General features: G+C 42.5%; 2 protein-coding genes across 7 annotated transcripts in view; both read right to left on the reverse strand.

Moving 5' to 3' along the window:
* Window positions 1–101: 101 nt before the first annotated feature.
* PPP4R3B (protein phosphatase 4 regulatory subunit 3B) lies at window positions 102–26025 on the reverse strand. 2 transcript variants are annotated; one of them, XM_082307433.1, is made up of 16 exons: window positions 25543–26025; window positions 24343–24398; window positions 17971–18069; window positions 15742–16362; window positions 12276–12353; window positions 11292–11408; window positions 9974–10090; window positions 9434–9565; window positions 8836–8938; window positions 7945–7986; window positions 7116–7274; window positions 6247–6416; window positions 4917–5056; window positions 4261–4445; window positions 3594–3718; window positions 102–2759 (listed from the first exon to the last, which is right to left on the reverse strand). In XM_082307433.1, the coding sequence occupies exons 1-16, from the start codon at window positions 25682–25684 to the stop codon at window positions 2664–2666; spliced, it is 2382 nt and encodes a 793-aa protein (XP_082163559.1). In that variant the 5' UTR covers window positions 25685–26025; the 3' UTR covers window positions 102–2663. The 2 variants fall into 2 exon arrangements, with proteins under 2 accessions (XP_082163559.1, XP_082163558.1); XM_082307432.1 differs by having other exon boundaries at window positions 3594–3796.
* The window catches only part of PNPT1 (polyribonucleotide nucleotidyltransferase 1), a gene marked incomplete at its 5' end in the record, with an annotated part of 32356 nt that continues 24310 nt past the window's right edge, over window positions 18002–26047 (reverse strand). For 4 of the 5 annotated variants that reach the window (XR_014227725.1, XR_014227726.1, XR_014227727.1 and 1 more), the window contains 2 exons: window positions 18002–18069; window positions 24343–24398. Of the gene's footprint in view, window positions 18070–24342; window positions 24399–26047 lie in introns of those variants that run through there. The other variant, XM_082307436.1, reaches the window with a different exon arrangement.

Below are 26047 nucleotides of genomic sequence, written 5' to 3' on the forward strand. Positions count from 1 at the left end.
GACCGCAACAGTAGCTCACGTTAAAAGAAACAACCCAACCACTTCGAGTTTCATGTAACTTTTTATTAAAATAGCATTTTTAACTGATACATGTTGGCAGATGTTCTTTTCTTTTCCAAAAAGAGCGGTAGTGGAAGGACCCCAGGCAGGAGAACACGGCCGCCCACGGGCAGAACCCAGGCAGCGCCGACCAGGTCAGACTGGGAAACGGCATCGATGGGGCGACGGCCCCGGCAAAAGCCCGTTAAAGAGAGTGCTGCGCGTCACCTTCTACGGGGATTTTGGTTTTGTTTTTTCCCCCAAACGGGACATCTAATGCCACTTTACAGAGTCTTTTTCTAGTAACTATAAAAATTCATGACGTTCCTGGTTTTGCTGTAAAAAAACAAAAAACCCCTCACGTTGGTCTGAATGTATTTTTAAAGCTCCTGACAGTACTTCAGGGAAGAGGTGGGGTGGTGGGGAACAGAGTAAGCACTGACAGGCTTCAGTCGGAGACCCTCGGAGCGCTCGCTTTGGGTGGCTGTTACAGAAAATCAGGACAACTCGGGTCCACACACCAGGCGACGCAAGTTTGTACGAAGCGAATCGTTACCGACGGAGAGAAAAGACTCATCGGGAAGAAAACCAGACGATCGTCAGCGGGAGAGCGAGCACGCGGCGACGAGGCTGCAGCCATGCTTTACCAGCAACCGCTTCCTCGGGTCCTCGGCGCTGGGAACCGACGGGGAGTTTCCTCGCGCAGGTGAAGAACAAGGAGTCCCGTTCTCGGGTGCCGGGAGCTCGCACAGGGCAACGCCGTCGTCCCCAGGTCCACGCACGGGAACGGTCATCCATCGGAACGCCTGCGTCTAGCTTACGCGTCGGGAAGAAGTCGCACCTTCCCTCTGGGATTTCATCTAGTGGTATCGAGTTACTCTTCAAACTGCACGGATAATGAATCTTAAAAAAGATTCTAAAATGGCCACATTTAAAATTCTGGGTTAACTTACCGTGTCCAACAAACCAAACAAAAGCAATAATTATGGAATTACAGGGTCACATTTTAATTCCTGAATTGTACAGTTCAGCATTAATATCACCACATGTATACAAATGGTGTAAAACAAGTACAGTGGTATTTTTAATACAAAATAAACTTCTGTTTTATGGAAAAAACTATACTTCATATCTACACAGACAGCCCATCTTTTTCCAAACAATAGCTAAAATTAAAATTAACTACAAAAAAAATCTCCAAAACAGAGAAACTGCTTCAGTTTAAACTATTCCAGGAGAAATGGACCCATAACACATATTACAAGAGTGATCTATGTGGTGGATTGCAGCTGGTTTCATCTTTTGACATTTCTGACACATTAATTGTCGTCGGGAAATTTCCTCTCACTTCATCATGATCTCAGATCACATATGGGCAAACTAACATTAAAATATTTACAGTTCGCTTGCTGCTCTTAAAAATAAAACCGGGACTGTTTGCCTCTATCAACTCGCCCTCAACTCACCTATTTCTGTCGCAGTTTGCTTACCTACTACGTGGAATGTGCTTTTATTTTTTAAAAAAGCAGCTTTCGTATTAGGCCCAGCTTCAGGTGCTGCTTGTTGATTCTGCCTCAAAGACCGGTGTTCTGTTAGTAATAATGCCGTCTTGGTCCAAAGTGACTTTGGTGTTAAAACGCCGCTAAATTCATCGCTACGAAAAACCTGTTAGTGTTTCTTACTACCACCTCAATTACGCAATTTAAACTCGCAAACAGGAAAATGGCTTGCTGCTCCGAGAGGAGACGGCTCGTTTAGCAACACGGACAGCGATTCAAACTCGCCGTCATCCGCCACGCGAAGCCGACGGACGTTGGGGCGCGCCGGGTACAGCGCCGCTTTGACACCAGCAGCTCCTGGAGACGTTTTGGAAGCGACCGTTCCTTGGCATAGGAATTATTGGATGTCTCACCAAAAAAAACAAGCAAAACCATCCATTTTGAATCCAGCTTCCATTTTCTCCTCTTGAAAAATACAAATTAAAACTTGAATTTTCAACTGCTTTTAAACAACTCAACATGCACTATAACTGCAGCGTCCCTCCCGCCAACCATGAGAAATGCGATTTAATTGGTAATAAATGGTCCCAAAATCTGGATTGTTCTTATGCAAACAGAGTTAGTTCTCAAGGCATTGCTAAAAGAACACAACTGACAGCACCATTACAAAATTAAGATTACTGGGTTCAAAATTGAAGCTTGCATTTTTTTTTCCTAGTTCTGTTAAACACTGGGGAAACCCTGCAATATTTTTAAAAAAGTGTTTACCATACCTTTCCCTCCCCCTGCCCTCCCGACACCTGAGACTTTCCTTGCTGAGAAGCCATCATCCAGGTTCTGTGAATACTAACCCACTTTTTTTTTTTTTTTTAAATTTTTCATTTTTTTGACAGCCTGAATGGCAGACTCCTTACTTACTAGAAAGATATTCAGTTCCTTGGAAGCTTTGTGTTTACAGAACTAACCCTTTCTAGCTGATATACCGAGTTTCTTTTGCTACTCCTTGTATTGTCTTATATACCCATGGGAGAAAGCTTTCTGAATCAGATTCTTTTTAGCTCTTGAAACGGTTGCAGCATTTGAAACCCCATAACAAAAGTTTTTATTCCAAAGTTTTGGTTTCATTTATGAACCCAGACGAGGTCTTTTCCTTGGAGATGTCTCCTCCTCTTCATCATCATCTTCATCATCAGGATAATCCACTAGGCCAACTAGACTTCCCTGCCAATTTAAAAAAAAAAAAAAAAAAAAAAAAGAGAAAAAGAAAATCTCACATTGAAAAAAATGCCCAGGAACGTGCAATTTTAGTACGTAACCCCCAGCCAACCTGTCGGGGACACACGAGCCTGCAGAAGGCTTCTTGGCAACGTCTTTTTCATTCAAAGGCGCACTGTCCTGAGAATGGTTTTGAGCCTCAAGGTTAAAAAGGTACTGGGCCTTCCCTGCTCCTCTGGATCCGGCCTCAGAATTATTTAAAAGTCACATTTTAAGCTCCCAGCTGGACTCTCACAAAATCCAACGGGAACACCGCACGCCCATTTGGCTGGCAAGCCTTACGTGTGCGCAAGACAATTTTTGCCACGCTTCTGTAGCCTCTCGGGAGCTTGCAGGCGAAAGACAAAACTAACGCACGACTGCGTAAGTCCTAACGGAGGTATCGCTGTGCTTTGTCTGCTTAAAACCACTTTTTAATTCCCTGATGGGGGGGCACTAACGTAATTCAGAAAAACCGATCTCGTACGTACATCGCACGCACAGAGCAGCAACCGGGCAGTTAGAGCTGAGGAGCGGGAGCAGTTACATTAGGCAGAAGACGTGAGATTAAGCTGTGCCCACCAGCCTCCCGACAGACTCCGGTCCCACCTAATACTTCCTTAAACCTGCCCCCAAACTAGGAAGGGTTTAACTAGACAGGGCTTTGGATGAATTTGTACCTAAGTAAGACACCCTGCCTAGAGGCTACTGCTAACCATACCACATTACAGGCGGTAAAGGCTCATGACACTGCTGCGCTGTCCTAAGCGAGGACAGCAGCTTTTGTACAAGTTCTCCCACCTTCGTGGCCGTCACCGCTGTGGTCAGGGTTGCGTTCTTTGAAGAGGAGCCGTTGGAGCTTGCTGGTGACGTCTGAGCTGCCACGGATTTGCTGTTTGCACCGTTGGCACCGTTGGCTGCGCTGGCTGAGTGGGAAAAAGTGAATTTGAATCCCCCAGCTGAAGTCCTTTTTGGAAGATTCTCTTTGTCTTCACTCTCCTTAGCTGAGGGACAAACATTTTCATGCTTAAGTATCAGCTGTACACCATGGAGTACAATCCACATCACCGCATCGTCACAGGGCAAAAGCTGCCTTTTTTTTTTTTTTTTATTTTTTAAACTCAGTTTAAATCAGCAGCTCAGCTACTGACCTCATCCCAAGCACGCGGCACGCAACCTGAGAGCGGCACAGACGCCGGGGACACTGCTCACTCGGCGCACACAGGTACATGCACAGTTTTGCTTCGGAATGTCATTTAAACTAGATGCACGCCCGGAGCAATTGAACTCCTTATTTTAATCCTAAACTATCTTGCAAAGACATGTTAGGAATTCGTTACTTAATTACACGGAATACCCTTACTCCAGCTTAAGATACAGAGCAGAAGCGACTGGTTTGTTTACACGCCGCGCCACGTATCTGCCACAGAGCACTTCCAGTGCTGCCAAGCTGAAATTGAGCAAATACCTTTTTTAGTTTCCATAAATTTTTCATAGCTATCTGGAAAATCATCCTCCTGTTTTGACTTCTCAACCGGAGGCACAACAGCTTCGCCTTCTTCCTCTTCGTCTTCATTGAACCACATTTCTTCATCCTCCTCCAAGGCTCTTGCATCTCTGCGAAATCGGTTGCTACGCAATATAGACGGGACGCTGTAGGAGACACATGACAAGTGATTCACGTTCCGCCTGCTGCTTCAGGCTCAGCCAGCGATCAGAAATGGCTTCTGAGGCTTTAAAGTGAATTCAGTGCGTTTGAGAAGGCAGGCCAGCTCCCTCCCCGGTTCTGCCGCCGGCGTGAGCTTCCCCAAAACCCTAGCTGGCGTAAGGCAGACTGAATCCTGACGCTCGGTGACAGAAGAAGATTCTGCTCTTCAGAAGCTGAGAGTTTTCTGAACGCAACATTTAATATACTGACAAATCTGACTGTGCTACAGTAGGCCATGAGGAAAGTCAGATGGGGGTTTACTCCGATTGAAGTTTTCGCCAAGAATGAAAACCAAGCCCAACCCCAGCCGCCTGCTTTTTCTGCCCTCCCGGAAAGGAGAAAACCCAGCCAGCAATAAGACGACACCACGTAATGGCATTCAATAAAAGTCTCGGAACACATAAACTGGGCCCTACCTGTTCAGTTTCTGGTTTTGTCGGTCTTTTTCTTGCTCGTATTTCGTCTTCAGTCCCTTGAATGTCTGAACATATTCGATAGATTCAAGTGCATTATAAAAGTTTTCAACTATATGTGCAATAAGGGACTTAATATCTTCCTGCGTAAGAATAAAACAGGGTTTCAGTCTCAAATATTAACATGCAGAAGTTCAGAAAGCTTTAAAGTTTAGTTTTAAAAGCGACTGATTCGTTGTCCAGAGTCAAAACATTATTGTAAAGAACAAACGTGAAGTAATCAGATTTTTCCTTAATAAAAAAGCTGAAATAATTATTAAATTTCCCATATAAATGGGCAATATACTCCCTACTGTCCCAACTGCATTTGCGATAGCTTGATTCAACCACGACGCTGGCTACCTAGGGTTAAGCCTTCTTGAGAAAACGAGGAGCTGAGCTGCGCGCTGCTCTCCCCACGAGTTTCAGCTCCCTTTCCAGCCCTCAGTCGCTACAGCAGCGCACGTGGGATGAGGCACCCTCTGGTCAGCCGCCCTCTAGCAAGTCTCACCGTATCGGGCCAATCTTAACCTTCCTACCACGCTGGCAAAAGTCACCTTTCCTTGCTGGAAAAGACAGCAGCTCTGGTATCCCACGACTACAAACTGCCCTTCCTTTTCACAGGCCACAGAGATGCCCGGAGAAGACTCCCGCACGCCAAGGCGTTCGCAGCGAGCTGCTGCGAGCCCTTGTTTCCCACCCCAGCAATACGACCACCTTGCTTGTCCCCTCTGTCCTGTCCACGTACGCCTCGCTCCCCCAAACGCTGCTGGTGGAAGAGCTACTGATTCAAAGCTGGCGCTGGCCAAGAAAGCACGCGTGTAGGATTTTAAAGGACAACGATCATTCAAATTTATAGTCAAATCAGGCTCGTTTCTACCCACTAATACCTAGATTTACTCACATAAAACTTATGTCACTTAATTCCTCATTTCGACGTTTAGTCCAGAAACACTGTCAACCACTTAGGAGAATTTCATCTACAGGACGCTATCTTTTAAACACAGACTTACACGTAAACAGGGCCTACACATACTCTCTGAAGGGACGATCGAGTAAAACGGCACGAAGCAGCTTACCGGCTCCCTTCTACTGGGATATTTATCTATGGGATTTTTAGTTTGTGATTTTAGGTAGTAATTTAAGTATTTATTGCTAAAATAAATCTTTTATTTATAAAATTTATTTATAAAAGAAGTGATTTTAAGTAGTATTTCAAGGGAAAGCTTTGCATTTTGTATTTCTCCCCGAGATGCCACATACGGGTAAGAGCTGAAGCGGCTGCTTAGCTTACCACTCTGATGAATTCAAACAGCTCAATCACAGCGGAGTTGAGCAGATTGTACCTAGTTCCGTTATCCAACAGAGCATTTATAACTGGTTCAAACAGATTCCCCTTGGTGATATAACGGTTATAAAATTCATCTTTTAGGCCAATTATCCTCCTCATAAAGCGAAGAGCACCTACGTGAAGAAAGAAATTCAGGAATTTAGGAACGACATGCCAGGGCTGCAATCTGCTTCTCTTGGAAAGAGCTGAAAATACCCGATGTTACCGAGAGGAAGATGTGCCCCCAAACCGAGAGCATTAAAAAGCACTTTCTGAAAGTTCAGAAGAAACGTTTGCCGACAGGTAACCTTTCTTTCATTCTTTGACTTGCCTGGGTATTTGAATGTGATCAGGGTCCATTAATTTCTTTTAGAAATACAGCAGCAATAAAACTTTAGCACATGTGAAGTTAAATTATTAACTCATTCCTGTGCTTCTCTGCGTTCACTTCCCAGAACCAGCCCCTCTTCTTTAAATACCACGGGTCACAAAATTTCATTCGCGCTCCACAAGGAGCGCTAGATTTACGACATTATTAAGAAATGACAGTATTTCCATTTAAATAAGATAAGACAGCTGATCACAAATGATCCTTACGGTCGTAAAGGATCATTGCGGACTTCAAAAGATATAACAATTCTCCCGCCATAAACTGCATCGGTCTACGTTAACAGACATCTGCTACCTTCTTGTCACGATTACTTAACAGCTAGTCAGTAATAAATAGGAAATTAACGGGAATTTTGAATTTAAGTATACACTGTTACTCGTACGCATCCCACACAGTACATACAAAGCCTTGAAGAAGGAAATCGCAACAGCTCCATACTCACACAAGGCCAGAAATGTGTGTTTTGAATTCATCAAGACCAGTACTCTTCTTAGCAAATCTTTGTTCATAATGTAATTCTTGATGTGATACGTGTGGTGTTCCACACAAAAAGTAAGCAGCTCCAAAATTAAGGCAAGTAGTTGTGCCGTTTGATAATTATCTACAAGAAAAATTAATGCCTTAAGTTATACTGAAAAACAAACAAACAAAAAAGTACTGTCATGCACCAAATCATCACCAAGCTCAGTTACCAACACGTTTCCAGCAGCACACTAGATTGCTTTAGGAAGCGGGACTTTGGTCAGAATAAACCACCACACACAGATTTGGCTTTTCCCCCCGCCCAGTCACAAAAATCCCCCCGAATTGGCAGTGGGACTTCTGCCAGGATCAGCAAGTTACTGGTTACGGCAATCCAGATTAACAGTATGTCGTTAAGAGAAGAAAGCCAGTCAGACCTGTATTCATGTCAACCTAATTAGCAATGTCTTTTCATAATGCTCAAAAAAGAAGCCTGCACAGATAAAAATCCAAGCTGTAAAAGCTCAGCTATGTCTCTAGTACATATTCTACTAACATTAATTTAAACTTCCAGCAGCAAGGTAGACTAGGGGAAAAGAGTGAAACCCAGTGAAACTCAAAAGCAGATGAAAATGTTCCTTCAGCTTCCTGTCATGTCAAATGCAGCAAAGCACCTACAGGTACTTCAACAAAAAGTATTTAAGAAAAAAATAAAATATGGACATATCTAATTGATTTTTTTTTTTAGTAAAAATGCCACACACAGCATACAAGACAAGTTTCAAAACTCAAGGTCAATTAAAACTTACCAGGACAAATTGTATTACTCTTAGTGGACCCAACTACCGCATCTGAGAAATAGAAAATAAAAACAAAAATCAGGAAAAGGTTTTCAAAGCACTGTAAATATTTAAACGATGGGGATAAACAATCAATTCTACCAGCTGTTCCAACTTTTCATCAAATCAAAAGTTTCTGTAAGCTATAGGGAAATAAACATACAGCAAGAATGCATGCCAGATGCTATTTCTATGTTCAATTTACACTGCAAAGCTTCAAACTCAACTACGTGCAAATACGTAATCTAATACTTCTATTATTCCTACCTAGACTAAAAGAAAGTGCCTATTCCGAATTTTTCAAATAATATTATAAAATGAGTACTACCGCTATCCTACAAGTTTTATTTTCATATAAAATGCATCAAACATTTATTTTTTGACTTAACGCTCAATATGAGAAGATGGGCAAGATGAAAGAAATGTTTTTACCAAATATGTATTGCTTTGATTTAATCTTTTGAAAGAGCACTCAGAAAAAAGCCTGACTCAAGAGGCTGTAACGATGTTAAATTTCTGTTTGCAAAGCCCTGGAGACAAAGCAGCGAGCGTTATTTGTGCGCGCCAAACGGCGATTTCCAATTCATTTACTGCCACCCGGAAAAGCACAAAGCATTTCTACACTACAGCCAAGTGAAAACTAGCCTTCGGAGTTCATCACCTGAGCAGGCGCGTACTTTACGAAGCAGAGCATACAGACACGTTACTGTTCCAAGCTGCGATAAAGGGCTATTAAAACTTCTGCCCACAGAACCCCTGTTGCTGAGGGACCACCACCCCAGGCTTATCGCTGCGGCCAGGATCGCAGTCACCTGAAAACACTGCAAGATGTAAAGCAAGGGGCGGGGAGAGCAACATTACCTTTTTCACATTTATCTTCTGATGTATTCGCCAGAAGTGGTGCAGTAAGAACATGCATACAATGGTTGTAGAAGAAATTGAGAAATTCACTTTTTTCTGTTTTCTAAAACAAATACAACTGTATTAAATACTCGCATTTGTATACTTCCTTTTAAATAAGAAAGAGTAGCAACATAAAAGACAGCCTACAAATAATTCTATCAACTCCCTCAGGTCTGCCTGTATCTTTTTGGTTGGTCCTTTAACGTTATCTTCACTCAAGTAAGATCTATTTCTTTATTTTGGGAAAAGAGCTGGGACACATCAAACCAACCCAGCTATCACCAGGGATGCAAATACGCTATTTCACTGAAGCACAGGACTGCTTAGTTTAATAAACACTTGCACAATACCACATACACATACCCTTGATTATCAAAAGTTAATGGAAATTTTAGCTTATTTTTTAGCTTAAATTCAGTATCAACCACACACAACACTGTCAAAAAAAGAATAAAAATATCTTTTTTCATCCTCAGAACACAATAACAGCAATAAATACCAGGCTTTTAATTTTGCTGAGACAGTAAAGCGTCTTTACCCCTTTGTATTTTCTTACATTAGCTGTGGCCAACATATTCTCTGGATCTATCAGAGTACGCAAGAGCCCCATTAACTGAACAGCTCCCCCAAGTTCAGGATCGGTATCGCAGATCATCTGCTCAATGACCACGTTGATGAGGAGGATATCCTGCAAAAAACCCAAACAAACCAACCAAAACATCATGAGAGACAGTTTCAGTAGCGGAATGATTTCCCTAGTTTCTCTATTAGGTTTCCTTTTTCTTTTTTTTTGTATAAATTTAAGTGAAACAGAAAAACCGAGAGCTGCGTTTAGACACTGGAGTTCTGTCAAGCACAACCCTCCTCGCCTAAAATCATTGCTCGGCAGACCGACAATCTTGTTACTGTCAACACATGGAACACAAAGCTGCTTGGAAATTTTTGTATCTTAAATCTACTTTTTCCTATGTTTCTGGTATCTTCACTTGTGGGCTAACTGTATCCCAAATTCTGGAGAGGTTTGTTTTGCTGTTTTTTTTTTCCTGTTTGCTCTAAAACTAGTACATTTAACAAACTCCAAAACACTTTTACTTACATCATCACTCTGCTGGGCCTCTTGCATTACAAATTCTCGGACCATGGATGGACTAAATTCTACTAGATAAGAAAATATATCTGTAGCAGCAGATCTAACTTGCAGATCATCCATTCCCTAATTAAAAAAAAAAAAAAAAAAAATCAATTTATTAGAGTAAATCAAGTTTGGTATTTATTAAATCAAGTTTGGTATTTATTATCAAGTAAAGCTGCAAAGAACAGGGAGTTACAAGTTTTGAGAACATTTTATTACACAAGTTTTTATGGGAGACACAGTAGTGCAGTTACAGAAAAAAAATTAAACGGCAAAATCTTTTCCCCGCTATTTCCCTCCTTTAGAAAGAATGCAAGGATTTCTGTGAATCTGACAGCCCTAAATTAGGCAGGAAACATTTATATCGTGCTACTTGCTAGAATATCGAAGACGCTAATATTCTGTACCTGTTATCCACAGCGTATTGATTTCGTACAAAAGGACCAACTGTAAAAGTTAATTTGTACATAAGTTTCTGTACTCATTTATAGGCAACAAGAATTAGTAATTTTCCTTAAGGTATGTGATTTTCTCTGACAACTGTACAATTTCTAAGCCTAAAATATTAACGTAACAGGAAATATCTGGACTGGTCCAGCCCTGGAAAAGAATAATAAGATTAGGGTTCATCTAACCACTGAACTCCTATATGACCTTTATGTTTTCATAACAGTCAATGCCCTTTGGTAAGTTCACAGGTTGTTACTCTAAAATATGAAACCCCTTAAATTTATAGTTTCTGAGTAACAACAGCACCGACCTATGAATTGCAATGGTCAGGCAGCAACAGCTGCTTCAACCAAAAGAGTGAAAAAAATTATGTTTTCACATTGCTGATTAAGGTAGATTAATCTGCTTTATACCTCTGAAAAGACAGGATTACGCGATCTTTCGGATAGCAACAAGCTAACGGTTCAAGATTATCTAAAAATACTTCTTTGGCACTGTTCCAACAGCAGCAGCAACAACAGAAACAAAAAAAATCAAGCTGCCACGTGAAAAAACCTCTTTCAGTTTTTACACTACGTTGTCAAAAGGACTGCAGTCACCGCAGACTTCTCCATCGCGCAAAGTAAGAATAGTAACGGCAATAAAGTTAGGCTGCTTCAGAAAACCGTGGACATCCTTTGGATTCTGAACGTTACAAGAACCTTCAACTTTCAGCAGAGCAAAGCTGCCCAATCAAACTTACACAAGGGTGCTTAGCAGAGCTGAAAAACTGGTTAAATGGCTGTGGTTTTTTTTTTTTCTTCTATTAAAATCAGCTTTAGTTTTCACTTACCATTACAATTTCGAGAGCTGGAAGAATTCCCAACTTTGCCAAAGTTTTGAAAAATGCATCTCTGTTCTGAGGTTGTAACGTCTGAGAAAACGCGCAGAATTCCTTGAAAAAGTTAACCTGTTGCATAGGAAAAAATAATTTAAGGTGTATTTGATTCAGAAAACTCTCTGAAAGTAGGAAACTGTTACAATTTGTATCAGAGTTTGCGTACTGACTGGTGTGTGCCTTCCTAGAAAATGGTATTATTGTATTCCTTTCTCCTCCAACCTTCAAAAACATCAACAAAGGAAAGCAAAAGAACATAAAAACAAACAAACAAATTTAAGAGGTTGAAATTTACTTCCGAGAGAGATACAGTCACCTTGCAGCTATTTTATCACATCTAGCCTATGAAGGATTTATACTCCTGTCTGGCCTGCCTTTTCTTTGAAAGAACAAAGATGCTTCCCTTGCTGAAACCAAGATTTTAACAAGGCAATTTAAGCTGATAAACATATTCAAGGATAAATAGTGTTTGATATATAATGTTTAATATATAACATAAATAATGTTTGAGAGAGAGAGAGACATATATAGATATAGATATATAAAAAGGGACTACTGGTAATCCTCAGTCATAGGACTTAAAAGATCTTTTTGAATGAGTAAAGTACAGTGAAAAAAGCAGTGTTTATATGACAAACGTAAGTGACACAGTATGGTGAAGAGTACCTGGAAGAAAGTATACCTTTACGTCTAGGACGTCAGCTTAGTGCTAGTACTTTCTCAGCAATAAAATAATTATTTAGAACAAATAAATCAGAGCTTACCTTGCAAGAAACATTCTTCCAGTGAGTGCATAAATGAAGACTGAGCTACACTGGAAATCATTCTAGGGTTACAGAAATACCTCACTGACTGCAAAACTAGCAGAACAGTTTCAATATTTCTACTTAATCTCTGTAGTTTAAAGCATTCAAAGAACTACCAAGACCACTGACTTACCAATTCACATCGTTTGTCATCATCTGTAGCTTCATCTGTTAATTGTGCAAAAACTTCAGACAAAAATTTCTCGTCTTCCTGCGTAACACATAAGAGTACGATTTACACAACGCATCTTAAAAGTTAAAACATCGATCTTTATTGGATCCCACACTGTCCCACTAGACACTTCCTAGTCAAACTTAAGTTTAACTATGATGCCTAATTACAAACAAAAAACCATGCATTAGTAGATTTGGTAGGTAAGTTTTGGTTTTGTGTTTTTTTTTTCCCTCCACACCTACGTTACTTTATCACAAAAAAGGGCAATGCAAGAGTACACGTTCGGGAGGATCACTTCCAGGGTATTGTTTCAGTACTCATCCTGTGCAGCAGAAGCAGTTCCAGGAGACCAGAACCACACGTTAAGCTGAGCGTAGGTGAGGATTACTAAAACTGCCTTCTGAACAGTCTCTAAAGAACATGTCGTGTCCTTTCCTTCTCTGCCACGCCACCGCCTGTGGCTTAGGGCTCTGCCCTACCCCACATACTCCCTGTGGCATTTGCCACCCGCTCCCACGCATCGCGATTACGGAGAATGACGGCCTTTGTTCCAGGCCCCCTCCCCGCACCGTGCGCGTAACCTTCCAGGGAGGCAGCCTATGCACTCCTGCACTGGAAATTGCTGCGTTTTACCACGCTGCATCTATGCAGCGAATGGCCGTTAACATCACGCGTGTATCAGTTACCCGATTTCGGACCTGCGGCGTTGCAGACGGTTTTTCAGTCCGCCTATGCAAGGGTAACGTGTTAATCTAGCCACGAGTTCGCTGCAGCCACGTCCCCGTTAACCTTACTCTCAATAAAACAAGCTCCCTAACTGCACTTCAGCTCTTCTGCTCTGGGAAACTTTTTCAAGTATTATTTGCTTTTCATAGTCGGATCCTCTACTACCAAGCGACATTTAAGTATATATAGGACAACATTTCACTTCTTGTTAAGCGTTTCAGTTATACCACTGCTTAATACTCAAGAGGCGCAAGAAAACCAGGGTGAGCAGCATCATCCCTCAACTGCTGGGGCACTTTCTGCCCTCTCCGCGCATTGCTTTCTCTGCACTCCTTCACGTGGAACATAGCCTCGGCATTCTCAAATCAAATGTCTCTGTTACCTTTTAAATACAATATAAATCTCAAAGCAAATAGTAACATTATGCCACAGCATTACAAAATTATGCATCACTGTACTGATTCAACTCCATAAACTTTTACTTACGCATTGAACAAATACGAACAGAATAGCAGCATTCCAATAAATATATATAAACACTACATTGCTTAATGTAGAGGGTGCTTGCTTCTCTATTTCTCTGTGTGCTGTTGCTAAAATGTATGTTCTTTATTAGACTAACACAATACAGAATTTTTGCAGTTACAGGAATGCCAGCCAAAGGCTCAAATAAATTTTTTCCTGAAAATTTTAAGACGTGGGGAAAGAAGTGCTTTACAAACAAACGATACCTGGAATCAACATCAGAGAGCGCGCGACATACACAGACGTAGTAGTTTATTCTAAGCTTTGCTGGTTTTAACAGCTTAATTAAGCCTGTTAAAAAAAAAATACCCAACCACGTACCACAATCAACAACAGATAGGCCAGAAAATCCCCACTAGAGAACACTTGGCAACAGAAAGCTCCCTTGCTTGTATAAGGCTGCCACCCAGAGCAGTCCTGACGTCCGAAAGCACAGGGTGGATCTAGGTTTGTTTTCCACGCTCGCTCCGTTTCCCACGTGGCTGCCCTTCATCTACTGCTTGGCGGCACGCAGAAAGGAGCTTTACTGCTGTCGCAAACACAATCTGTTACTCCTAGGAACTGCCTTCTCCTAGGGAGCTTTGCCAGTGTATTTAGGGTAACAAGGCTTCGAATTTGCTCACCAAACCCAAAGGAGCTTTAGAGTTCTTGTGCCACAAGAAAAAGCTAATTTTACACCAGGGGACTGCAAAAACAGTCCTGAACCCGAGGCCCATCCTACCATGTCATTTTCCTCAAGCACGCTATCAATAACATCACTTCCATGTGTGCTTTCTTCTTGGTCTGTAATTCGCAAGGCAGGTCAAATGAAGTAGGCATCAACATTGTAACTCAACAGGCATGTCTCGGTTACAGTCTTTAAAACAGACAGGCAAACCTGTGTGCCACGTACTCTCTACTACGGCAAAGACGGCAGTGACTGTGAGTAGCAAAGAACTGTCAGAGAATTTCAGAACTTTCTTCAAAGAGGTAACAGGAAATAATTGTTTTCTGTTAAGGCACAATAAATTATTCAGTACAGTAAAACTTAAACGAAAAAAACGAACTTTACAAAGTGAAAAATCTCTAAATGGAAACAGGACTGTGGCCTCAGGAGAGTAATACTGAATTTATTTTTAGTTTTTGAAAAGTAATATATGCAATAGAATAAAAAGGGAAACCTTTATTTAACACAAAGTCATTAATTGTGCAAATGGGATTTACTTTTTAGTTTCTTTCTGCTATTCAAACAGCCCAAAAGCTTATTCACGCAAGTCTCTGCAATCTGTAGTTTTGATTTTTTTTCCAGTCCTCTATTGCACTCTTGAGAAACCTGCCTTATCACAGTGTTATGTCTCCAGTGCCCCTCTCTTTCCACGATTTTAACTACCCTCCTCTTCTCCACACATCTTCCTACTTCACAGAGACCATCCACGCTCAACCCCAACAGGCTGGTCACCTTCTATTCTACAGCAGCGTACCGTTTTTATAAGGACACGGGTCAGAAACAGACTGAAACCCCTTTGGTACCCACTAGTTTGCACAACAAAATACGAACTGAGAATACACAAAACGTCACAGCTCTTTACCAAGGCTCCTTCCAGGGTCCAGCTTGGTTGTCACACCCAGCTGCTTTTCAGCCTGCTTCTCACTACGAAGCATGCAGTAAGTTTTTTGATATACTAACATGTTGGTTATTTATTACTACTTTTGGATATCAGTACGAAGGAAAAAACCCAACAAACTACTTATTTTATACTACAACATGAACATTTGAAATTAGTACCATAAAGTAACAGTAGTATAACAGGGGTGGTTCTGAACATGCTCTTTAGAATCACAGATTCAGAATTTGTTATAAAGACGTCACAGATGTCCCTGATATGTAACACAAAAAGTTGCTCGTTCCCTGAATACCTATACAAAACCAGCTCAAAACACGTATGTTGCTTGTGAATCAAGGAGAAGAACCTTTAGCTGTTTACAACCCATTAAAAATATTAATATACTCACCTGAAATCTACCATTTTTAAAATAAAAAGGTATCAGAAATAAGGGGAAGCATTCAAAACATTATGCAAATGAAAGCGTGTATGATTAACTTACACAGCGTTAAAGAGTTGTAATCAATTCTGAAACTACAGCTAGAGACATCTATACATAATCCATCTATACCATATTAAAAACCACTTACCTGCAACATACTGACAATCTCAACTTTGTTGAAGAAAATAAAGGAAGTGAGAGTAGAAAGAAAATTCTCTTCAAAAACAGATGGTGTCGGCAAGATGATGTCCTGAATATACTGTACCCTGTAAGTCTGGTGGATTTTTTGCCTGAGTTCAGAGTCTGTTATAGGAATAACCTCCTTAAATTTTGCTGTTTTGGTCAAGAACTCCCTGTGCCGTTTTGGCTGAGCCAAAGAAGGATCATACTCAAGGCATCCAACAACATCCATAATACACTCATCCGAAAACATCACCTCAAACAGAGTTGCTTTGTTGAGGAACAAAATTCCTCTAATAATTTCATACAAATGATGTAAGCCTTCGGTGTTCTCTAAATTCTCGCAGACTTGGAAAAGCTGTAATAGTTTTTTAATATAGCCTTCATTCTCCAAGGCCAGCGCTAGCTTTTCTCTACGGATGGGTGAGGAGAGAACCGAGGTAACTAGGTCAGCAATCTCTTCAAGTTTGTTGAGTTCACAAGTAGGAAGGTCGATCAAAGGACTCGTTTCAGGCATTTCTTCTATGTGTTCCTCTTCTGACTCAATAAGGTCCTGTGTGACTTCCACTGAAGGATCCTTACCTTGAACCTAAGAAGAGAGCACACACAATTACTGTCTCATCCCAAAACATGCATACCAATAATCGAGTCGATAACGGAAATAACATGTGCGTAAGCACTTTTGTACCTTCAGTTGCCTGGAAAACATCTAGCTGTGCAGAAGAGTCGTTTCTGCTGCCTCTAAATTCTACAAAGTCACTACCGTTATCCTCAATAGTACATTTGTCAAAAAATCAAAATCAAACAAACCCAAACCCTAACAGCATCTGTGCTATCAAGAAGTCTGAAGCACCCGGGGGACAAGCACAAAATCTAAAAAGAGGAGAAAGGCGTAACAACACCTTCTTTCGGTGCCTCAAACAGAAGGGTATGAAGCCTTCAACTCGTAGTAGGAGCCCGCAGCTACAGCAACATTAAGTCAAACATAAGAAGACCAAGAACAAAGGCAGGAAAATGTCACTAATACCAAAATTGAACAAGAAAAGAGGGAAGCAATTGTGTCCCGCTCTGCGCTTTCCTTCTGCTTTGTCCGCCCCTCTAACTCCTTTCCCCAGTCTTCTCATACATCCTATGCTTTTCGTTCCCCGCACTGATCCCGTTCTAGAATTCATAACCTCCTGTTAACTCCCTCAGAAAGGATCACATGTTATGCAGGAGTCTCGAAGGACAAAGCGGGAGGAGTTTTGCAGTCTGATTAAAGAGCCTAAGGCCAATGGTTTACATTGTCTGATCACAGGAAGACCTCTCTCTCAGACTGGTCAGCAGCTCAGCCCCAACGTAAAACCCGGACTATTGATCAGACGCATATGCTCGCGGTTCCTCGGATCGGTTCCTTTCAACAACAGTACTTCAGAACTGGCTGAGAAGACATCATACCCCAAAACATGCTAAGATTAAGGATGCATCTATATTGCCTAGTTTGTTCAAAGGAAACTGCTGGGAAATCCGAGTTCTCCGTTTCTTTAGTTAACAGCTTTACATTGCATCATTTCAAAATCTGAGAAGGTTATGATAAATTCCAACATGAAAGCCCAGGTTTCTTCTTTTAAGTACACATAGGTGCTACTCCATTGACTTGTTACTTCCAGAGTTGAAAGTATAAAATCTAAACTGTTTCATAATAAAACAATGAAGATCGAAACATCCGTAAGACACAGTCAGTCAATAAGACTTCGGTCTTGAAAAGATCACTGACATTTTTGAGCTCATACAGCAATGCCACCTCTTTGTCTCTCACAGTGAAATATAGCTCCTTACGCATTAAAACACATTTTCAGTTCCACTGCACTCCAACAAGCGAGCTTCCTAAGGCTGCCTGGGAGAAGGACAATTAAAACGTGGCACTCCGGCATCCCCCTTCTTAATAAAAAGCAAACAAACAAAAAACCCCTAAAATGCCTAGCACCCGAGTTCCATCATTACATTGATTTTTCAAAAGAGTGAAATTCAATTATGAAAACAACAACTAGCATTCTAAATAGTGGCAACTTCAGATCTTACACAGAAAAGCCACAGAAAATAATGACGAGTATGCGCTTATTTTACAAGTAGGTTTAAAAATTACAGCACAAACACATGAAGTCGCAGAAGACACTAAAACATCTGGAAGAAACAGAATATTTAAAGTTAACTGTACCTGGCAGATTTTTTCCCAAATTTCATCACAGCCAGCTTTTTCTTGAAAACTCAGTGCTAAATCATAGTTTTCTGCTTCTGACCAAACAATCAGGGTGTCCTGTTTAAGACAAAACCAAAAAAATAATTGTTTCTGAAAGAGGTCTGTGCTGCGTATTAATCTGTATTCCATTAAGTCATATGTCTAAAGAAGAAATAATTTTAAAGTTACACTTGTCAAAAAAGAACATAAGACACTAAAGTATTGAATCACCTGTTCTGCCAGAAGGGACATCACCTTCCTTTTTTTGCTGTTTTAAGACCACTACCTTACGTATTTCAATATAGAAACACTTATAATGACATTTTTCTGCACCATACTTCTGAGCCAACAGTCTTGAAAAGGGAATGCACACATTGTAGGAGATTAAGAAAACCTGCAATATAGCCATTTAAGTCTTCTCATATTTAATAAAGTAGAAACACAAAACCAAGATTACAGTGTCTCCTCCTCAGAAAGGGTTTAATACAGCCTTAGCAATGTGAGAAGTAATGCCTAACCAATGTTAAATATTCTTTTTTGAAGTAAAAGACATACAGCCTGAATAAGAGAAAACTCCTAAGATCTTACTAAAGTTACAAACATCTTGCCAACAGGAATTTTCATTTGAGCAAGTTTTTTTTCCTCTATTACTATTGCCTCTATCAATTCAATTTGTGCACTTGCACAGTATACCTGGAAGATTCGCTGCAATTTCTGAATAGACTAAAAAGGGGTTTTTATGAGGTTTTATTAGGACACTGGCTGCTGTACTGTAAGGAATGTAAGCCTCTGCTTCGACATTCAAATATATAGTTCAGCATCCTACAGTAAGCTCATCTTCACGTTAAAATGTTCAAACTGAATGGCTCTCTGCCAACTCCGCAGTACATTTGATGAGCTCCAGCAAAATGGTTCAATATTCCGCCAAGTTTGTTGACTTCCCGAACTGCTACCACACCTTTTTTTTTTTTTTTTTAAACACCAGCAAGCCCTTGCTTAATAGTCAATAAGGTAATTTACTTCCCACATTTACAAAGGTCGATATTCATCACACAACTTATCAAGGCTTGGAATCTTTACCTTATGCATCACTTTTATTGTAAACAAAACTTTCGAAGTGATATCTAAGCTTAGCAACCAAACCCGAACAAATATCTGACTGGCATACAGACACCTGATGCACCTTAGGAAACCTCAGGGGCAACGGGAAACAGACACTGGCACTGTCCCCTCACATCTTTACCCCAAGAGTAGTTCTTGCTTCCCTTTGTGCGCCAAATGACAGGCAACGACGATGGAGCGGATTAATTACTACCTGTAAGGTGTCTGCTATGCTAAAAGGCCAATCCATGACATGGTATCGTACAACTATCCGTCACCATCCTTCACGTATCCGCCAAAGACAGAGGGACAAAAACATAATTAATACCAAGTGATCATCGCCACTCTTGAACCTACTGTCAGTCAGCACTCCTGAATCGTTTTCCATCAAAACCAGGTCAGTTTAGATGGCTTAAACAGACCTTTGTTAAGGCAGCTATCTGGGCTTACACAGGTCTGGGAGCGCTCCTAAGTATTTCCACGGGCAGATGTGAGGGGACTAACGTGTGGGACAGGACTGCTGACAAGCAGCTGGCGTGGGACAGTAGGTAAACTCTTCCATCAGCACAGCTATCTGAAAAACACACGTCTGTCTCAACAAACAACTTACCAGCTGCTACAATTACCGCTCTGCAACATGAATGAAAATCAGCATCGCTGATATGGCGTTAATTCTTCAGTTCATTTCTACAGTAACCTTAATCTCTCGATATCCATATGTAGTTGCGTGTTTTGAGGGCTTTGTCTTTGCTTTATTTCCTTTTCAAAAAAAACCTTTAGCATAACATCTTTTTCTTACAGCAACACTGTTGACAAACGCCTACCAACAGATCAGCTTCCTTCTCCCAAAACATAATCACAGGCCACACCAAAACAACAGCATTCGCACAAGCTCCATTTTTTTTTTTTTCCTTTCTCATTTTTACATATTGCTTTAAAGAAACAAAGTTTTCCCATTCTGGAAAGAACCAAGTTCATTGCACTATAGTTTTAGTGCTGTTCATGAGAGCTGTTTGTTTATGCTACAGTGCCCTATATTACACTTGCACTTTTGTCCTACAGTCACAAATATTACTAGGTAGTCTCCCCGCTTTCCAGCTCTGATTCACGTGCGCAAATGGTACAGCTTCATACAGCGGAGCCGGTTTTTGCGTACAGCTGTCCACCCTCATCTCCGGCTCCCGGACAGCTGAATCTCTATGTTTACAGCGTGCCATTTTAGAGTGAGCAGTTAAACTGGCCTTCGAGGGAAAAATAATAATTGTCAACTGCAGGCACTGAAAAGTCTGATCAGCTCCCTGATCCAGTTCTCTTTTAGAGATTAATAAAAAAAAAAATATAAGAGTTCTTAAGTACTATTTTATGGCTGTTACAGAACTCAAAACCTGATGTTCTGCGACCTTACTGACGCCCTGACGCTCAAAATCAATGCACTTCAAGGTGAGCTGAGACTCAGAGGTGCCTCAATGAACAAAGAAGGACACGTACATGAAGAGGTCCTATTCATAGCTCAGAATGCTTCCAACAAGAGATATAGTGCAGCAACTTAAATGACTGCATGCATCCATAGAGACCGCACTCAAAAATTCGGTGAGAACTCTCGAGTTACTGAATGGTACTCGTTTCAATCTGTACTGCCCACACAAAGCACAAGTTATGTAAGTTCCTCCAAAAATATTTCTGAAAGACTAAAAGATAGTTTCATCAGAAAATAATCGTCCGATACCAATATAAAATCTACTCATCTGGCGTACGCTCCCTACACGACCTAGGACAACCCACGAAGACCACAGACAGACATCTTCCAGGCCTAGCTGCTGCGAGGGACTACCCCTCCCACCCGCAACGCTGCTCCGTCGACGAGCAACAGCAACGTTCCTTAATACACTCAAACACAATATAAAGACAAACAAAAAGAGATTAATTCAGAACAACAATTTAAACTAAGAGAGTAGTCGAAACCCCTCTTCAGCGCTGGCACTGGTTTGCACCATGTCTGCTGCTCCACCTCTCCTTGCTCCTGCACTGGCCCCTCAACACAAGCGTGCTGTACAGTGACCCAGGCGGGGGGGAACGCATGTCGATAAAAATTAATCCAGCAAAAAGAGGTATTTCAACTGAATCGGTTCCTACACCTAATCTGTCACACAGTAACATGAATACTCATACTGGCGTGAAAGAGGAGCGAAGCAGCCCCCTGGCAACTGCTCAGGCTGGCTTTAACAGCACCCCTACAAACGTGTTAAATCCTGGCCTCGAGTAACTCTGATTTTGCCTCAAGCAAATCGCTCCGTTGTCACATGAGCAATGGCAACTCTGCGCAAAAGAGAGTATTCGCGCACATTCTTCATCCCAGATCTGAAAACGGATAGAGTGCACCTAAAGGAGCGTTAACATCAGAAGGCAGCGTTCGCAGTAAGGGTTCCTGTAGCAGTTTAAAGTCTTACAGCCACGCAACTGGAAATTACCACCCTCGTAAGCGAGCTGGAGGAACAAAGCACGTGAAGGGATCCATCTGATTTCTCATTGAAGACACGCTCTCCTGCCAGTTTTGCCAGGGAACAGTAACCTCGAGCAGAGGGTGGAACAACAAACGGGTGTGGTAACAACTTTTTAAACCGCTCCTGCTGGAGCCTCCGCAGAGCAGATCTGACCCTGCCCCTTGGCCAATATGGGGGCGTCCAGGGGAGGTATGTAACTCTCAAAGCCTATGCCCCAAAATCCAGGGGGATCTAGAGCTCTTCAGGCTCTCATGTTCTTTGCACACATGGAATCAGAGATTCTTTTATGTTGCATGCTTAGCAGCCTGGCACCTATGCCCAATCCAAGTCCCATTTCTCTTGAGACGGAGGTCATGATTACAGCATGCCTAACGCCTCGACAGAACTGAATTCTGCACGAAAGCTAGTGACCACAAACACAATTCACGAAGGCAGATAACAGGCCTGCCCTGTTTACGGTTAGTCAACAGTTATAGTACTATTTAGCACAAACAGCGTAACATTGGTAATTACAGACAGATGCAAAGCAACTAAAAATCAGGGTGGGTTTGTTTTCTGCAGAACGATGGCATGCAAGTCACAATTTAAGTGACCACTATCCTGTAAGTCCATTCAAGTAATTTCTACGAAGACAGATGTGTAGACAGGGCATGCATCCTTTCCATCAAGCTGCACCATCTTGCGGCTTTCCCCAAACCCAAGACAATCAGCACCTTAATGAAAATCTGCAGTTCAACTCTGGCAAGTGGAAGAGAGCGCTCTCTTCCACACTGCCATCCACCTGCAACCATCCGCCCGGGGCAGAGCACTACAGCCTCCGAGTCTTCAGGCTACCGAGGTAACAGACTTCCACGTTCAAGTAAGGACACTGAGGGAAGACCACCTCTCTCCATCTCGGGTTAACCAAAACATTTTGCCTAAATCTTTCCACAATTTTAAAAAGGATCTGTTCCTGAGACGCCCAGGTTTGAATACTACAGTCTTGTAGAGGTGTGACTGAAACCTCACAAACTGAGGAGCATGGGAATGGTCTGCTATGAGCATTAAAGGTCTGCTTTTTGCTACTCTACTCAGAAGGAAGCACGTAAAACTTGAGGCCAAAGCTCTGTCAACTAAAAGCTGTATGATTTCAGAGGTGAGACAAACCTAGAACCTGTCTCTGGAAATCATCAATCATTATTCCTCCTCACAAAAACAAAAAACAACCCCAAACCAAAACTTCTTCAAAAGAGTGAACAGCGAAGCAAATGCTTTCGGCCACAAGGACACAAAAGCACCAGGATCAGTACGAAAAGCCAACCAAAATAAACCTCAGCCCGAGTTTTTCAAAACTACAACCTACAAAGACTTCTAGAGAAAAATGACAACAAAAGCTACTTAAGCCACTGGAAATTTTGCTACCGATTAAGTAAAGGCGGCTTTCAAATAATCGGTTGCATGAAGTTTCAGAAAACAGGCTGCAAAAGGAAGCGATTTAAAACTTCACAGCAACATAATCTGTATTCGTATTTCATTACGTATTAGTTTCCTCTACTCAACAGGAAGCAGTTCAAGGCTCTTGACTCTCCGAACCCTGCAGAGCTCCAGACAGACAGTCCTCCTTCCTCAGCATGGCCCGCCCAAGGAAAGCCTGCGACCGTCATCCACCTGACTAAAACCACCAATATCGAATGAGTGAAAAGTGGAAACCACAGAAAACAGAGCCTTCTGAAAAGCTAGGCCCGAGCTCTGACTCGCTCCTAAGCTAAAGTCAGCCAACCTGTGCTCAGGAGCTAACAAAGTCTCTTTCCTCAAATTCTCATAACATAACTTGTCACCTTTCCACTGGGGTGGATCAAAACAAATAAAATCCTTAAAGATTTGTCTCTTCACGATTTAGTAAGAATAAAATTACTGTTTTCTAGTGCTGAAACACTTCTAGATATCATAAAGGTGAAGAGCAGTGTAAAACACTGAACAAAAGGAACAGAGAATCTACTGTAGAACAAAGGAACTGGCAGAAGAAAGCCCAGAAATAACCATGAGAACAACACAGGCAGACACACCAAAAATTAATGCAGAAAAAGGAAAATGAAATAAAAATGATAAAAGCAACGGAGATTTAGGAAGCTAATTTTTTTTAGTGGATTAAACAAAAATGACCTATTGACATAGCTCCCAATTGTTTTACTTCTTTGTTTTGCAGAAGGCTTACCCCCAGGAAAGGCAACCGTGCCAGTAAGTCTCACCATGGCCAGTCACGTCACTTAGGTGAGCAGAAGTTTTCAAGGCTTAAAACAAAAACTAAACAGCAACAATGAAAGAAGTCCCACAAAGACAAATTCCTCCGTCTTATTTCCAGAAAAAGAACTCAAAAAGTAAATACACTGTAACAGAGCTGGCCAACATTTTGCCTTCCTAATTTGGCAATTATTTCATACAGCCTAGGATGGGAGATAAAAGTTACGCATATATGTTTCTCACTATTTTTCCTGTAACGAGTTCAATATTTATCCAAATTGCACGTATTCTCTTCAAAGTCTGAAGTCCAAAAGGGTTTTTTAGGAGACCAACATTTTAATTTCTAGAACGCGAAGTATTATAGCACCTACAGGCTTCTAAGTAAGTTTTTCACCTCTACAAAAAACACCATCAACAAGCGCCCATCATGCCGCTTTGCCTTTTTTCTGAAAAACACAATTAGTTTCAGCAGAAAACAATTCCTCAGCATCAGTCATCACAAAAAATAAAGCCTAGCAGTAATACTTGCCTGCTGTTTTTGATATGCAGTATTTGGATTTATCTTCGATTCTAACAGCAGCGAACCTGAAAAAGGTATGAAGAGATAGTTACTGAGTTTAACAAAATAAACACCTCCGTGCATCTGACAACCACCGCCCATGTGCCAGCCAACATGTGCTCAACTTAATCCGTATCTTCCAGAAAGTCCAGGAGAACCATCCTCTTTAAACATAATTCCCTAAAATAATCCAGGTAAGACAAAATTCAAGACAAATATTTATATTAAAACGTATTTTTCTCTTCTAATTTAGACCAAAATTCTCCGTAGCAGTGTCTTTTCTCCTGAAACCCGGTGCAACAGCTAGCTTGTTTAAAGGCGGTTTAGCAAACCTATACAGATGTGCACCAGGTAACGTGCTGCCCGGCATAAAAATGTTTTTGCCCACAGAAGCCACGTGGGCCATTTGCTTTTATTTCCTTCAACTGTCCTTCAGAAGTGAATCATCTAGATACTATAAACCCAGGGACTTTATCTTGTGTATGTAAGTAGTGTATGTATCCTGGCAACAGCTCCAGGGTAATTTATACCAGTCTTAGGTGGTTTATTTAGCACATTAGCACCTGTCGGCTGACAAAGTGGCGAGCGTGTACCCTCCCCCCTCCAAAGGAGACCCTTAGGTGACTTTAAAGCACAATAAAACATGAGGAACGCCAGACAACTCGCATACAATCGGTGAATTTTAGGGGAAAACAAACACGCAAACAAGCAACTTTTTATAGCAGCAAGAAGGGGAGGAGAACAGCACTTCCAAAGCGAGCAAAATTATTCTGAAAGCGAACAAGATGTCGTCACTCGTAACAACTTCATCTCTATTCAGCCAAAGGAGATGCAACCGGCTAGGGTAGCTGGCAGGGGGAAACTCCAGGGCCACGGTGGTGAACGCTGCTGCGGCTCAGCGGGGGCAGGAAACTTTGCGCGGAGCCGCAAGCCGAAGGAAAGAAAAGGGGAAAAATAACACTCCTCTGGGTCTGCCCTGGCAAACGCGGGGAGGGAGGCCACCAGCAGCCAGCCCGGCGGCGGCGGGTGTCAGCGCCGGCAAGCGGGGCAGCCAGGGGCCGGAGCCGGGCGGCGAGGGCCGGGGCGGCGGGGGGCGAGGGGAGGAGGCCCGGGCCCGGGCGGCGGCGGCGGGCGGCCTAGGCCTCCGCGCAGCCCCGGCCACGCTCTCACCGTCCGACTCGGCGCGCACCAGCAGCGACATCCCCTTGAGCCGCTCCACGTAGGTGGAGGAGACGTGCCCGGTGCCCCTGTCGTCCCATTGCCGATCCTCGTTGAGGGTGTAGACCTTCACCCGCCGACGGGTGTCCGACATGGTGCAGCCCCGGCCTCGGGCCTCCGCGCCGGCCCCTGGCCCAGGCCCGGGCCCGCTCCGCCTCCGGGGGGCGATGGACCGAGGGCGGGTGGGGGGAGGAAGCGGGGCCGCCGGGCCGCTCAGGGGCACCGCGGGGCCTTTAACGCGCCGCTTTTCATGGCTCCCCGACGGCGAGAGAGCGACGCCGCGCCCCGGCTCGGGCCCTCGCTGGCGCCGCTCCGCCGCCTCAGCAGCTACCGCAGCGCCGCCGCCATCTTGCAACCCGACTCTCGCCGCCTTTCTCTTCCTCCCAGCCCGGCCACGGGCTCCCCTCGCAGGGGCTACGGCGGCCGGCAGCTGCCGCCGCGCCGCCGAGGGGACGGC

This window comes from Platalea leucorodia, assembly GCF_965183815.1.
Source record: "Platalea leucorodia genome assembly, chromosome: 3".
NCBI lineage: Eukaryota > Metazoa > Chordata > Aves > Pelecaniformes > Threskiornithidae > Platalea > Platalea leucorodia.

Bases quoted from the DNA above. Each gene is read 5' to 3' on its own strand.
- PPP4R3B (XM_082307432.1), bottom strand. From the start codon at position 25,684: ATGTCGGACACCCGTCGGCGGGTGAAGGTCTACACCCTCAACGAGGAT. The intron at 24,399-25,542 runs GTGAGAGCGTGG...TACCTTTTTCAG, and splicing joins GGTGCGCGCCGAGTCGGACG to GTTCGCTGCTGTTAGAATCG. The intron at 3,797-4,260 runs GTATTTGCTCAA...TTTGTCCCTCAG, and splicing joins ATTTATGGAAACTAAAAAAG to CTAAGGAGAGTGAAGACAAA.